Source organism: Pteropus alecto, unplaced genomic scaffold, assembly GCF_000325575.1.
Source record: "Pteropus alecto unplaced genomic scaffold, ASM32557v1 scaffold3, whole genome shotgun sequence".
Classification (NCBI taxonomy): domain Eukaryota; kingdom Metazoa; phylum Chordata; class Mammalia; order Chiroptera; family Pteropodidae; genus Pteropus; species Pteropus alecto.
The window spans coordinates 44,234,536-44,251,326 of NW_006442484.1; the positions used below are offsets into that span (position 1 = coordinate 44,234,536).

At 34.1% G+C, this 16,791-nt stretch overlaps 1 protein-coding gene and 1 long non-coding RNA gene across 4 annotated transcripts in view; both read right to left on the reverse strand.

Moving 5' to 3' along the window:
* The window catches only part of LOC112470364, a 14,545-nt gene extending 8,927 nt beyond the window's left edge, over positions 1-5,618 (reverse strand). The window contains exon 1 of the long non-coding RNA XR_003042962.1: positions 2,083-5,618. This is a non-coding gene — a long non-coding RNA (uncharacterized LOC112470364). The remainder of the gene's footprint in view (positions 1-2,082) is intronic.
* Positions 5,619-9,935: 4,317 nt separating this feature from the next.
* Positions 9,936-16,791, reverse strand: part of OLA1 (Obg like ATPase 1) — a 148,985-nt gene continuing 142,129 nt past the window's right edge. For all 3 annotated transcript variants that reach the window (XM_006921210.2, XM_015596787.1, XM_025039400.1), the window contains 3 exons: positions 16,065-16,161; positions 13,895-14,017; positions 9,936-10,448 (listed from right to left, as the gene is read on the reverse strand). In XM_006921210.2, the coding sequence (XP_006921272.1) occupies positions 10,347-10,448; positions 13,895-14,017; positions 16,065-16,161 (322 nt within the window). In that variant the 3' untranslated portion in view covers positions 9,936-10,346. The remainder of the gene's footprint in view (positions 10,449-13,894; positions 14,018-16,064; positions 16,162-16,791) is intronic.

A 16,791-nucleotide genomic window follows, 5' to 3' on the forward strand; every position in this document is an offset into this window, starting at 1 on the left:
TTCCTCATCCTACAACCCCCTCACCCCATAGCTTCTCAAGGATCCTGCTTCTTTTGTCCCTTCCTTTCTCCTGCCCCTTTGGCCTCAAATTCTCCTCTCCAGGAGCATTCCTATCAACAACACTCAGACATGCTCTACCATTTCCCATTGCTAAAAATCCAAAACCACCTACTCGCCCACCCACCTACTCAGCAAACCCTTTTGCCTGAACACCTCCTTCTGGCCTCCACCTTAATTTCTCTTGTTCCCTTTATGGCAAAACTTCTCAAAAGAGTAATCCAAATTTTCTTTTAAATGAAACAGGACTTGATCAACCAGCACATCATTATCTTTATTTTTTTTAACTGCTCAGCAGCATTTGCTTTTTTCTTTTTTCTTTTTTTTGTGAAACTCTGCCTTCTGGCTGCTCTAACATCAGTCTCTTGGCTTGTTCCTACCTCCTTAGCTGCTTTGTTGGGCCTGTTTTGCTGACCCCTGCTCCTTTCCCTGACATCTGCACCACGCTCATTCTTGAGCCCTCTCCTCTTGTCTTTCTATACTCCCTCTAGTCTAGGTGATTTACTCTAGTCCCCAGGTTTTAAATGCCATCCATGGAGTGATGATTCTCAATTTACGTATCTGCTGCCTCAAACTTTCTTCTGAGCTTCAGACACATGCAGCTAATGGTCAACTAAATATCTACCAAGGGTGTTTAAAGAGCATCTTAAAGGTGCATTTTAAATGTTTTCAGTGTGGGTTGTTTTCTTATATATGAGTAACAGTTCTTCATGTCTTCTGCACATATTTTCTTCCAGTTTGTGGCTTGTCTTCCCATTGTCTTGACAGTGTCTTTTGCAGAGCAGAAGTTTTTACTTTTAATTCGGTCCAGCTCCTCAATTCTTTCTTTTATGGATTGTGTCTTTAGTGGTGTATTTAAAAAGTCATCACCATACCAAAGGTCATCTGGTCATCATTTTCTCGTTATTTTCTAGGAGTTCTATAGTTTTGTGTTTTACATTTAGGTCTGTGATCCATTCTGAGGTACTTTTAGTGAAGAGTGTAAGGTCTGTGTCCAGATTCATTTTTTTTTTTTTTTTTTGCACGTGGATGTCAAGTCGTTCCAGCACCATTTGTTGAAAAGACTATCTTTGCTCCATTGTATTGCCTTTGCTCCTTTGTCAAAGATCAGTTGACTACATGTACGTGGGTCTATTTCTGGGCTCTCTATTCTATGCCATTGATCTATTTGTCTATTCTTCCATCAACACCATGCTTTCTTGATTAATGTAACTTTATAGTAAGTCTTGAAGTCAGGTAGTGTCACTTACATTTAAAATAGATTCTTGATTCCTATCTCTGCACGCACATTTCATACCTGCTGCTCCCCTAAGTCTTTTCCACTTCAGTAAATGGCACCATCATGTATCCAGTTGCTCAGCCTAAAAACCTGGGAGTCATTCTTGATTCTTGAGGTATCCCTTCCTTTCTCTCATCTAATCCCTCAGTGTCTTTTTAATTCTTCCTCCAACAAGCAGATCAGGCCAAGCGGAACAACTCTCCATTTCCACTTAGTCTAAGTTTTAAGAGTCAGTCTCATCGATGGTACTATAACTGGTCTCTCCCTTGCTCTCCTTTACTGTCGGTAAGTTCCCTGAACTTTTTTTTTAAACGACAAACCAGAAATGAGGATTTATCATATACTTTTTACATTCAACTTTAAATGAAACTACAACCAGTCTGAGCAAAGTGGGTTTTTAATGAGATCTATTGAAATCAGATGGGGAGGAGATTTCAGGCTAAATTCCTCAGGGGGACAAGTAAAGCCCTGGACCGTCTAGCACAGTAGCCACTAAGCCACATATGGCTGTTGAGCACAGAAAATGTGGCTAGTTTGAATCGAGATATGTCGTAGGTATAAAATACACGCCATATTTTGAGGACTTAGTATGAAAGAAAAAAATCTAAAAGCTCAATAACTTTTAGGTTGATTATGTTTTAAAATGATAAAAATTTGGATATATTGGGTTACATAAAATACATTATTAAGGTAAATTATTTTTTAAAAATGTGGCTGCTAGAATTTAAATTACATACATGACTTACATTATATCTCTATTGAACAGTGCTGCCCTGGACAGTAATGCATGCCCGGTGTAGTTTTCTGGCCTCTGACATCCCTCTCTCCTGCTCCCAGGGTCTCTGCTCCATCTGCCCTCTGCATGTCAGCCGGCACTTTGCTTCTCCCTCACAGCTGGCTCTCATGACTGGGAGGATTGGGTAAGATGGCAGATGGGGTCAAGATTCTAGGTGATCTTGAAAAATATAAATCAGATCATATACCTCTCTTGTTTAAAACCCTCTAGTGGCTATCCATTCAAGTTAGAATAAAATTCCAGCACTATATCACACAAACAAGATCCCGAGTAACTGAGAACCTTGTACTCATTACGTGTTAGCTACCCCAGCCTCCTGTCTGTTTCTCCAAACACCAGGTCTTTCCTGTCTCACAGCCTCTGCATTTGCTGCTCCTTCTGCCTGGAATGCTTGTACGCAACTTCTTCTGATGGCTGGATCCTTTTTACTCCTTCAGTCTTGGCAGGAAAGTTCTCAGATATGACGTAATTCTAGATGCATTTTTACATTGCCTTCAAATCTTTGATTCAGTTACTTAAGTGAAAAACTGCATAGCTCTTTGTTATAATCCCTGATGTATAGATGTATTACATACATGTAAATATGAGAACTACTTGGAAGGGTACACACCAGTTAACCGAGGTCACTTCTGTGATCATACTATACACATTGTTCTGCCACTTACTTTTTTGCAAAGCAATGTGAGAAATCTTTCTATGCCAGCTCATATAGATGTACTTTATTCTTTTTAATGGCCAAAGGTATTCTTTTACAAGGATGTATTATAATTTGTTTCACCATTTTCCTATATTGATGGATATTTAAATTGTTTCCAATTGTTCTTACTATTATGATTGAATCTTATTATAGCTGATACAGATTTCAGTTTAGATCACAGAAAATAATTTACCTTCTCATCTATGAGAATCAGTCTTTTATTATAGTTTCTGAAATAAACATCCTGTTAAATTGTGAAACGTGGCCATATTAAGCACTAACAAATTTTTTGCATGCAGTTTATATGTTATCATCTCTAACCAACATCTTCAAAAATTTAAGGTATAGAAGTGCTTTATGAAGACTTAATATTGCTAGTAAGGCTTTGTGCATAAGGGCATTTAATTGAAGAATACTTTTTTTTTAAATTGAGGTATAATTTATATAAAGTGCACAAATCTTGTACAGCTTGATGAAATTTTACCTATGTATACATCTGAGTGACTGCTCCCCAGATAAAAATACAGAGTATCTCCTACACCATAGCAGGTCGAGGGACAGTATATTTTCACTGAGTAGGATACTTCTTAAGCTGTTTTTTTTTTCCTTCAAATTTCCATATTCCTCATTTCCTTAGGACAAATACTCCTTTATGATTCTTATATTAGGAGAAGAGAGAGTAAGGTGAAGAAACAGGGAATCACATGCATCTGCTGGGTATTTTCCCATCTCTACTTGTCCCAAATCATTTATTTTTAGAAACTGCTCATGGATATCCTAGGCTAGATTGAGAAAAGCATGGGAGTGTTGAAAGCTTTCAAGTTTATATAATCCAGGCTGACAGGATTTTCATTCTACTCTCCCAAAATTCTATCTATTCATTAAGGCCAATATGGGTCATTCAATACGAATAATGCTGTACTGTACAGGTTTTGAAATTATGGAGAGTCATTTGTTTTATTATTTTTTTGATAGAGGAAATAATGAGCTGTGCAATTTTGGTGAAGCAACTTAATTTGTATCTTTACAAGAAAAGGAATAATGAGAGAGAAAACTGAAGAAATAATAATAATAATAGATATATATAAAATAATGAGAGAGAAATAGCCTGTGGCTAGATCACCAGTGGCCTCAGCTGCCAAGTTGAGATGTCTGGTCTTCCTTACCCTTTCCAGTTACATTGTGCTGAATAGAATTTCCAGTGGCTACACTGGGAATTTAGTAATTTTCTCACAGAAAATTAGTTCTAACTTCCAAATAACTAATTTTTAATTTAACCTTTGCAACACAGTTTATTATTTTATCACATAGTTCTAGTTAGCATTTACTTAATATTTCTGCTCCTCATTAACTTCTGAATAGGTGAGTTAAACAAGATATTCTCAAATGATATTTTCAGTCCGAAAATTCAGTGATTTACTTACATGAAGTCCTGCATAAGTAAAATGTCGACATTTATCACTCAATCCAACAATTTCCTCTTTCAGAATATTCTTTAGCAACATTAAAATATTAATATTTCTTCTGCAGGGCAGGTATTTAGATAACTCCAGAAAAAATGCTTCATAGTTTTCTTATGTGTAATATATAAGAATTGGGCTTGTTACAAAGGGACTTGAATAGACATTTCTCCAAAGAGGACAGACAGATGGCCAATACACATATGAAAAGTTCCCCTGGAATGGCATCAAAATAGGCCATTGTCTGGTTTGGGAAGCATAAATTCAGAGTGAAAGGAAGAGCTGGATCTGAGAATCCCAACTCATGTGACATGTTTCATTACGAACTGTTGCACATCCTAGAGCTTAGAAGTCTGAGATGGTAAATAGGCAAACCACCCCCCCTCTCCCGCCATTATCCCCCATTCTTATATGTCCTTAGAAGAAACACCATAATTATTTATCTTTTTACTGTGTCCATACAGAGGCAGGACTTAATAAATCAACTTAGTGATCAGGTAGACAGAGGTGTTCTCAGTGAGGGACATCCATTAGAGGTTTTGGAAGTGATTTCCTAAAGAACATTCACATTTCTGTCTTCTAATTTTATATTCACCAAGCAACTTTCAGTTTTATAATTTCCTCTCTTGAGTGGATAGGGACACTAGCAGAAAGTACTCCAATTATAAGTTAAAAGAATTGCTAACATTTACTAAGCACTTACTAGATACTAAGCAGTTTTAGCATTTTACATGTATAAATTCACTTAACCCTCACAACCACCCTATGAGGGAGGTCCTATTATCCCCGTTACAGCTGAGCAAGCAGGCTCAGAGTAGTTGCCTAACCAGGGTCATATAACTAAAAAGTGGTATAGTCAGGTTTCAAACCCTGATCTCCTGACTCCTGAGTATGGCCCTTAACCACCATTTATTATTTACAAGTCAGGAACATCTTCTACTATAAATGAAAAAACTTGCCTTCTAGTTTACAAATTAGACTCTTCAAAGTTAGGGAAGTGTTACACACAGGATCAGCTGAGATGAAAAAATCTGCAAAGTCAGTACCAGATCAGATGTGTGGGTTGAGAACTCTGTGAAGTGCTGCCTGTATGGTAAGTCCCTTCTTTTTTTGTATTTCCTAATTGCGACACAAAGCTTTTTTACTGAGATACTAATTTATAAGTGGATCAGGATATTCACAGACTATGAAGGAGATTCAAGAACTGTCCATTTTTTGGCCATACTACCCCAAGCAATCTATAGATTCAATGCAATCCCGATCAAAATACCACAGCATTTTTCAGAGAACTAGAACAAATAATCCAAAAATTTACAGAAACGATCCTGAATAGCCATGGCAATCTTGAGAAAGATGAACAAAGTTGGAGATATCACACTACCTGATATCAAACAATACTACAAAGGCTATAGTAATCAAAACAGCATGGTACTGGCATAAAAACAGGCACATAGATCAATATAACAAAATAGCCCAGAAATAAACCCACACCTATATGGACAATTAACCTATGACAGAGGAGGCAAGAATATACAATAGGGTAAAGACAGTCTATTCAATAAATGGTGCTGGGAAAATTGGACAGACACATGCAAAAAAATGAAACTAGACCACTTTCTTACACCATATACAAGAATAAACTCAAAATGTAGTAAAGACTTAAATGTAAGACCCAAACCATAAAACTCCTAAAAACCCTCTGACATAGCTCTTAGTAATGTTTTTGCTGATATATCTCCTCAGGCAAGGGAAACAAAAGAAAAAATAAACAAATGGGACCACATCAAACTAAAAAGTTTTTGCACAGCAAAGGAAACCATAAACGAAATGAAAAGACAGCCTACGGAATGGGAGAGATATTTGCCTATGACACTTCTGACGCAGGGTTAATATCCAAAATTTATAAAGAACTTTTACAACTCAACAACAAAAAACAAACAAGCCAATTAAAAAATGGGCAGAAGACCAAAGAAAAAATATAGATGGCGAATATACGTATGAAAAGATGCTCAAAGTCACTAATCATCAGAGAAATGCGAATTAAAACCACAATGATATCACTTCACACCCATCAGAATGATTATCATCAATAAATCAAAAAACAAGTGTTGGCAAGGATGTGGAGAAAAGGAAACTCTCATGCACTGTTGGTGGGACTGCAAATTGGTGCAGCCACTACGGAAAACAGTTTGGAGGTCCCTCAAAAAATTTAAAAGGAACTACATATGACCCAAAAATTCCACTGCTGGGTATTTATGCAAAGAAAACCAAAACACTAATTCGTAAAGATGTATGCACCCCTATGTCTATTGCAACACTATTTACAACACTCAAGATATGGAAGCAACCTAAGTTCCCATCGACATATGATTAGATAAAGAAGTTATGGTTGATATATATAACGGAATACTACTCGGCCATAAGTAGATGAAACCTTACCATTTGCAATGACATGGATGGACCTAGAGGGTATTATGCTGAGTGAAGTAAGACAGGGAAAGACAAATACCATATGACTTCACTTATACGTGGAATCTAAGGAACAAAAGAAACAAGCAAACTGAACGAAATGCGACTCATAGATAACAAAGAACAAACTGGTGACTGCCAGAGGGGAAGGAGATTAGGAGGCTGGGTGAAAAAAGTGAAGAGATGAAGAAGTACAAATTAGTAGTTACAAAACAGTCACAGGGAGGTAGAGTACACCATAGGAAATATAGTCAACATTATTGTAATGTCTGTGTAGTGCTAGATGGGAATTAGAGTAATTGAGGGGAGCACTTCATAAATTATATAAATGTCTAACCACTGTATTATATACCTGAAACAAATTAAAATAAAAAAATTGTCTCTTTTTATAAGGGGCCCCAAATTAGTTCGAAGGAGACAAAAGAGTCAAAGTCAAACCTAGCTCTCTTAGTCTATTGCCACAGTGTATTTTTTACAGGCCTAAAATAAAGTGAGATCAATTTTCCCAGCTAAAGCAGTTGGCCATTACAATCAACATTTCTGAAGTCTCTGGAAAAATAAAAAAAAGCATTAAATGCACTTAAGTAGACTAATCAGCAAAAGTATGATAGGAAAAAAGGGAATTTTCTGTCTTCAACTCTGAGAGAGGTTTGAGTTGTTACAAAGGAGCTTTGAGAGTATAATATAAAAAGACAACTAGAGATAAACACCAACCTAGATTTTCATGCAGGAAAGTTGATTAATCATGAGTAAGAATTACTCCCCAAATAGAACTGGCAAATTATAAGTGAACAGAAGCTTCACACAAAGCTATGTTAATGATGAAAAGTATTTTGTGTTTGGGAGAGGGAAGAGGTTCTGGTTCTGATCTGAGCATGCTCAAAGTGCAAGTTATAAGGGATAATATGATAAAACTAAACTAAATGTTACCACAAACTTTTTTCGAGCTTCGGGCAAAAATAAAATTTCTTTTTATCTACAAACTTGATTAAGATGGTTCTACAGACAGGGGAAAATATTCACTTATAATCCTAAAAACACAAATTACTGCTAATATTAAACATGAAGATATAGTATAGGCATATGCTCAGTTATCTGCACGTAAAAGTTTTTGGAATTCTCAACTTTTGTAGAAAATACAATTTTGTACATGTACACAGAATGCTGTAGAACGTCTAACCAAATTAAATAATTTTAGCATTTAATTTTAGCGTCTAATGAATGTAGTTACCTCAAAACTTTTCTCTGATAAATGGTTCTGTTCTGCAATGTGTAATTATCATATTAGAAGTTAGCAAAAGTAAAATTATACAATCTTAAAGGCTTTTAAAAAATTTTTATTTTTTTAAAGGCCTTTTAATGAGATTTCAAACTTCTTTATGAAGTCTATGCAATTTACTGTGGAGAAGACTCAAAATCAGAAGATTTCATTTCTTTGTACGTTAGTAAAATCCCTAACAATCCACTAATCTATACATTCCTCCAATACAGAAATACAAGAATTTTCACAGCAAACTTGGTCAACTGCACCCGTACCTGAATTTCATTTGTTTTATTTAGTTTTTTTTTTTAAACTTTTCATTTAGTTTTATTCTTATTTTTCTGCTGCACTTTGCTTTTATGTTTGCAAAAGAATATCTTACTGTAGTTTCTCTTTATTTATGGTTTCGTTTTCCACAGTTAGTTACCTGTGGTCAACTGAGGTCCAAAAATATTAAATGGAAAATTCCAGAAATAATTATTCTTTTAAATTATGAGCCATTTTAAGTAGTGTGATGCATTTCACGCTGTCTCACTCTATCCTGCCTGAGACATGAAATAGCCCTTCGCCCAATGTATCCATGCTATCTGTATATGCTACCCACCTGTTAGTCACTTAGCGGCCATCTCAGTTATTAGATTGGTTATGAGAGACCACTACATTTATGTAACTTTTATTACAGGATATTGTTATAAATGTTCTATTATTATTGTTAATCTTATTGTGTCTAATTTGTTAATAAATTTTATCATAGGTATGTATATATAGGAAAAAGCATAGTATATATAGATACGATTTGGTACTATCCACGGTTTTAGGCATCCACTGGGGGTCTCGGAACATATCCCCTGAGGACAAGAAAGGGCTACTACATTTGATTTTCAAGAACAGCATACTCACTTAAGAGCTTTTAAATTATATTCATTACTCAACTGAATCCTCTTTAAACATCCTTTCCTATGTGTAGCCAAATCTTCTTAAAATCACTTTTCTTGCCTTTTGTGCTATATTAAGTACATTTCAATGTTAAGTTTATGCGTGTATTTAATATTTCCTTATCTTTAATGTGACGAAGTAATACAGTAGAATAAAAGGCTAATCTAGGTAAGAATCTGGATTCTACTGAAATGGTCCTATGATCACAGAGAAGTACAAAGGGCCACGGATGGGGACAAGGGAGGTCTTGCAGGAGTATTAACATGGGACAGAAAGGGAGGGCTCAGGGAGGAGAGAACTCTAAGATTATCATCATAAGAGAAGAAGGCTAAGTGCCAACTGGTCTCCAAATAACTAATTTGTCATTATTTTCTTTCAGAATCTTCTACTACAATTTTAGAAAGTGCTTACTTAATTTATACATAATAAAATTCGACAGGTCTAAAATATTTTAATAGCCAAGTATGAAAATACTTTTATAATTTTCAAGGTCTAATCTTTTTCGAATAAACTTTTACACTCGCTAGTGAATTTAAACAAAAATATAACCTACCAGACATGAATGGGTTAGTTTTCACAATAACTTCATAATTTCAAAGGAAATATTAAAAAGAAACTCTCTTCACTGTGGTCACAACAACAACAAAAATCCCTTAATTTTTGAAGCACATTTTTCCCCCAGAATTATTTTCTTTTTGGTCACAATCACCTATGTTATATTCTTTGTAACACTGTTGCTATCATCTTTCAATAAATGTCCATCTACAAATTAATTAACTTTCTTGAGACAAATCCCTGGTATACTATTCTTCTGATTCCCATGAAAGACTCACTTTTAAGATACAATTGCAGCTGCCCCACACTGCCAGTTACTGTGTCATACATACGCCTTAAAATTCTGTAATCAGCAACCACCAGGTGCCGTATCGCATTCAGCACACTACAGTCAGTCAATACAGACATCCCAAACACACCAAGGCTGGTTTTGTCAAATGTTTTATTGAGTGTAGACATCTGGAGTACTGTAAAACATGCATTATCTGTAGATTCAAAAAGGAGCAAGCCACATTGTCCTCACTGTCAAATGTGTCAGGCTTGGCATACATGATGGAGATTAATGAAGTATCATGAGAGTAATATGGTTCCTGAAAAGCTTCTACAATTTGGAGTAGGGTCTTAATCACGTGAAAAGCAAAGCTGTTCACATTAGTGAACTTGCATTTCATTGGGGGTACACAGTATTTTAATTTTAAAACAAATAAAAATAATTCTGTTTGTAGAAGATTCCCAACCCCCCCAACTTTCTTTGTCCCTTCAGTTTTCAGAAATTTTAATTAAAAAATTCATGTGCCTTTTGGAAATTGTACATGTATCTGAGCAATAACTAAAATTTATTTCTTCTTCGGTTGCTGAGGTGTATTAAATTTGAAGAAGATAATATCTCCATCTTCAACAATATAATTTCTGCCTTGTTGTCTGTACTTTCCAGCAGCCTGAAAATAGGAAATACAGAGGAAATGGGTTATTTTACAACTAAATGCATAAGGTAAATGGTAGGAGCAGATGCAAAAAAGTATTATACTTCTTGGGTCATTTTTAAAAAAAAGAAATATAGGAAGGCATACAAGTTCAAAACTAGACTTGGAGAAAAGCAAAGTATTCCTGATTTGGGCAGAACTCAGTTTTCCATACATACATAATCATAATGTATTCTTCACTAAATTGTTGGTAGATAAATGTAATTATACCAATATCATTAAGTTTCATTACATGCTGTTTATGGTACATTTCTGATGTGTCTGCAAACATCCAGCAAGTCACTGTAACAAAACAAATCAAACTAACCAGGAAAAAAAGACTATATAACTAGTTTAAAGCTTCTTTATTTGCTTAAAGAAATCCTTTCATGATGCTGGTGATGTCAAAAGGGAAGTTTGCTACAAGGGAAAGTATTATCTATGATAATGCACAGATTTTAAAATTATTTCCTTGTAGTTTTTTATTTAGTCTTGTCAATGACCATAAATAGTGGTGTATACTAGAATTCATCACGAAGATTACAGACATACCATGGAGGTATCACGAGTTTAGTTACAGACCACCATAATAAAGTGAGTACTGCAATAAAGTGAGTCATAGTCTTTTTGCTGGTAGAGGGTCTGGCCTTCAATTTGTAAAAAAAAAGGTAACATCTGTGAAGCGCAATAAAGCGAAGCACAATGCAACAAGATATGCCTCCACTGACTAACAGCCCTAGTTACAAGCAGACTCTAACAGGTTGGAACTCCAAAGGCAGATATTTTTTCCACTTGTATATTAGTCGACAAAGCAACTGATTCCACCTGCTGGTATGCAGATCTCGATGTGGAATCGGCTTACACAAATAAGCGGCAGTTCCAGGGACCCAGCCTGTGGCACAGCACACACACTTTACCCTAAGCATAACAGGCTCTTGAGCATCTAAGTTTAACACTGCATACACCGACACAGCTCCATGTGACCCCACCATTGACCACTTGACAATGAGGACTTGAGCATCTTTTATAAAAAATTCTCAAAAGTATTTTCCTTCTGTTAGAATTCACTGAGAAAATGAAACTTTTGCCCAACAATATTAGTACTTTCTTTTGAAGATACTGATAAGAATGTTCAAAGTCAAGTGTAATTATACTAATCAGAAAAAACACTGGTTTTTAGTGAATGAAGATCATACATTTGAGGTTAAAATCAACAAACCAGATCACAGAGCCCTAGTAAGCATATTTTCAAATATCTAGACTGACTATCTATCTATCTATTTATCTATCTATCTATCTAATCACCTACTAATAATGTGTGCTATTAAAACAAAGCTCATTTTTAAAAAGCCATGATACTCTAATATTCTAAAAGGCTCTCTCACATGATTTTTATAAAGACATGTGATGTATGAAGGCCATATGCTACTTATTTTGAGAATATAAAGCCCACTGTTATAAAACTATACAGACAACTTAAATCAAATACATATTGACATAACATATTAATATAAGTTTATATACATTGTTATCACTCAAGTTTACTATTAATTAAAGGTGACAGTGTTCCTTTAAATTCTCTAGAGACCATTTAATCCATTTCCACTGCTATCAGAAACACTGGTTGAAAAAAAAAAATCAATACCCATTTGTGAATCTTGAGTATGTATTAAACAAGACACGTCTAACCAGTTCATTTGCACTTGAAAGCAGCCATCTGTAGAAGCCAGCTTTGCCTAAGCAGATATGATTGCTAATAATGTGATATCCCTGTAGACTACAAAGCCCACACAGAGCTATTCAGTATATAGTTCACAGCACTGGCATTAAATTAGTTATGCTGCACTGGTGTTAGAAACACATACACATACATACACATACACAGAATCTTGCTCTCAAACCTAAAACCTATTTGATAATATGCAAGTAAATATCTGTTGAATAAGAGAGCATAAAATAATTCATAAATGCTCTATTTACTTGGTGTTCAAATTTTGAAATGTTAGTTTTGGAGATTAAAAATCACATAAAACACTTAATGGTATTATAAGCTGAAAATTCAAAGGTCAATCTTTTCCAATTGATAGCATAAAAGCTCTCAGTTCATGTTTAGCATTTCTACAAGCAAGAGATATTATTTTATTGTATATGACGAAGTTTCCTTGTATTGTTAAAAGAAGTATTTACAGTTTACACATCTTTCAAGTTTATTAAGAATTCGTAAAACAGGTTTATCACATAAAAGTACACAAAAGCAGCATCTGATTTCTGAATTCTAGTAAGAGGAAAATATCCTTATTTCAATCATCTTTATTCTATGAAAAATAAATATGCCAACATGATGTGTAGCATGTTGAAAAATAACCAGAGATTCTCAAGTCTAATTAGCATTCCTGACAAAGTTTAATCTCAATATTTGCATAGTTATCTACTGATACAGATGAGACCACTGAAAAGTTAATGACGTTGTTTAGCTATAAACTATAACTTCCCCCACTTCTTTAAAAAAAAACAAAATGGCTCTCATTCTACAATGAACCAATTATACCACGATTTTTTCCCTCCTCTTCCTGGGGTCTCAGAAGTTCTATTAAAGTCCTGCTGTTTAGGATGATTTTTCCAACGATACCAATGAAATAAACTTTTCTGCATTCTTTTCCAATTATGAAATAGTAAACACAGCAGGGATCTCTATAAATTCTTTAACATTTTCTACAGTAGTCTTCAAACATCAAATTAAAGATAAAGAAGCCTTCCTACAATGTCAGTTTAATCACTTGACCTATCGAATAGAGACATTCCTACGAGATTCTGCTAAGTAAAACCTAATAAAGCCAAAGAAAATTAAGCCTCAGAGTTTACATTAAAAAAATCACTTATTATTCATGTATAACATTGCTTCACTATTAGTAGCTGCAAATCAAATTATACTTATTAGTTAAAATAAAGCACAATTTTGGACCTGCCCTCTAGTGTTGAGAAAGCAAATCAAATTCCCAAAGATCTTCAAAAAAAAAAGTACTACCATGAAGTTTCAGTAAGAATAGGTTTTATTTAACTAAATTTCTGTCCCTTTCCTTGAATCAATCATAACCATATTCATATTACCTCTAATTTAGATATTCAAATGTAACAAGCATAATTTTTCATTGGCCATCAGTGAACAGATTCTTTGAAATTATTTATAATTACTTAAAACTAGTTTATTTTTATTTTCAGTTTCAGAAAACCACAAAATTACTGAATGACAATTCCTACATTTAAAAAATTATCTAAAATCCTGTAAACAACTATAGTTCTTCAATCATTTCATAGTAACACAAAACCCTACACACAGTTTAAAAGATGGCTATTTATTTTAATCATGAGTATCTTCATATTAGTAAGTATCATAAAATATGAAACTAAAAATAATTCCTTACCTTGACCGCATTTTCAGAACCTTCCTCTTTAAAATCTTCGTATTTCATTACTTCAGCCATAATGAATCCTTTTTCAAAATCTGTGTGGATCTTTCCTGCAGCTTGAGGAGCCTTCGTCCCTTTCTTTGAAAAGAAAGACCAGAGAAAACTAATTGCATTTAAGATGATTGATTGTAAGCATAGAGTTTTTTCTGATCTGCAGTTGGAGTCAACTTAAACTTAGTTTAATATCACTTAAGATGTCAGATACATAATTAGTGCATTTTCAACACTGAGCACTATCTGTGCAGCAGATTCAGCAAAGACAGACCAGTAGATATTAAAACAGCACAGCTTTGTTTTTCCTAACAGTCATCCACAGCTTCATTGATTTGGATGCAGTGTTCTGGTTTGGGCCTGGGTTTCATTTCGATTTTCTATTCTTCACAGTGAAAAAAAAAAAAAATAAGAATTTCAAAGTAACTTTCAAGATGAATTATCAAAGGTTTTAAAAAGATAAAAAGCCTTGAAATTTTCAGCTCATCTAAAGAACATATAAAAATCAATATATAAAGGAACATTTTAAAGATATTTCTAACGAATCATATAATCTATGTTTGGCAAATAATTTTGAAATTCTCATAAAATTTTAATAATAAAAATTTCAAACATTTTACATTATACACTCTGCTTCTAACCATCATTTAGAAAAATTCAAGTTGATATAGAAAGAAAAATGTCTTCTAATTACTCCATGTGCTAAATTACAAGGACCTACATTCCAGACACACACAACCATGGAAAGAAATCTGAGAAATAATGGTGACCTAAAGCCTGCTTAATAAAGCATGTTAAAGTGATAAGAAGTCTGACACTATAAAGCACAGTTTTTACAATAAAAGATGTATTGGGTTAATATGGCTACTCACTGATGCTTACCTGACTAAATATCTTAGCACATTAAATCATGGATACTTACAATCAGTCTTAAGATAAACCAGCTTTCACATTTTCAAGCCCGGAACATGTTATCTTCCCTGCTACACATACTTAAGTTTGGAAGTTTTAAGGCTTTAAAATATATAGTAAAAATAAACCCTAGCAATTTGGTTACCAACTCAGATTTGCTTTGACATTATTTTGTAAGTCTATATATAAAAGGACCTTGGTTAGAAATCAAACACTTTTTTTTTTACAAAGGGAAGAGGAGATAAAAGAAAAGTCAATCTCACACTCACACAATGCATTTAACATTATGTTGAACTGCCTTCACATTCCTATCCACGTTAAATCAAAATAAATGTAACAATAAACTGCGGTAGCAAGTGTTAACAGAATTCAAAGCAGCACCAAATTAATCATGTAGAATATATTAAAAAAGCATAAAAAAAAAGAATAAGTAAGACCGAGTATTTCTAAAAGTTCTGACATTATTTTTATATTCTACGACACTATTTTGGACTACATATATTTCAAAATATTTTTCAATAGTAACTACCATATTACAGTATATTTACATTTAAAAGCAAGTCATTACAGTTCAGTTTCTATTGTCCTCTGGGAATAAATTAGTCATTCTTTCTTGTAATCAGTATACTTCAATATTCAAAATACATATTTTTAAAGAAGACTGAATATATAACATAACAAAAATAAACACTACTTCTATGAATTCAAATTACAAAAGGCATGAATTATTACACATTGAGTTTAGCTCTTTGAGCCCAACTGTGTATCTATGAAGAGCATAATGATGTCATATTGCTTTTATTGCTGAAAATGTAATCCAAGCAAAGCAAAGGAGGAAAGAACCACCCGCAACCCAAACAAACTTAGCGAATACAAAATGAAAAGCAACATCAATTTCACTGCAGACAAACCCAGTCACACAGATTAAGCAAGCACAATACTGGTGCGTCTTATCTCTGACCACAGGAGGAGGGTAGACAGATTCTACAGGATGAAGAAATTCAGACTATGTAATAGGCAGAATCAATTGTTACCTGCCTCAATCAATGCCGCTCCACTTTCACTGTTCAGCAGCTCACAAATAATTAAAGTTATCCTGGACAAAAACCTCATCTGTAATGACTAGCTAACCGCCACCATGACAAACTTCAAAGTCAGTGATATCAATCTGAATTCAATAGTGTGGAACTGGATATAGCTGATGAATAAGTATGAATCTTACCCTGATGGTCCATGCACGCACTTCATCTGGGCCTGCAGTGAAAAAGTATTCTAGTTGGAGTGCTGCAAACCCAGCCTTAATGATCTTTGGCAAAGCGCTGAAATAAAATGAAACAAATTCACTCAACATACAAGTTGACTGTGTAAGAGATTGGCATAGAGCTAAAATGATTCATTTCAAGCAGAAAATATTAAAGATATTAGTAAATGACCATTCATCTCTCATAGTGTACTTGAAGAGGTCAGAAAGCATATAACAATTTCTAAAAAATCTCCTAAAACTGGTTTTAATTGTATTAGTCTGAATGTATCATTTTAAAATTGTTTATTATATAAAAGAGAAAAACTTGATCTATCCATCCTATGGCTATTTTCCTCCAATACTAGTTATTTCTAGCACGTGGGTCATGAAAGCAAAATTATTTGATTGAAATCCAATGTTTAAACAATATATTATGGTTACTCAGAAAAAATTAAGGCAACTGATTCACCCTTTCCCCTCCCCCACTGAACATGACGAAAGAGTTTTGGCGATCATTCCTTCTCAAAAATATACATAACTAATACCTATGTTATAATTAAAACACTGTACGGAGATGACAGATGACAGTTAAAAACTTAATTTAAAATAAATCTTTTCACTCTGTCTCATGGTAAAGAAAGGAGAAGATTCCCTCTTTATAATGGTAATTACTCTGTCATTTATTATTCTATCAGCGCAAGCAATT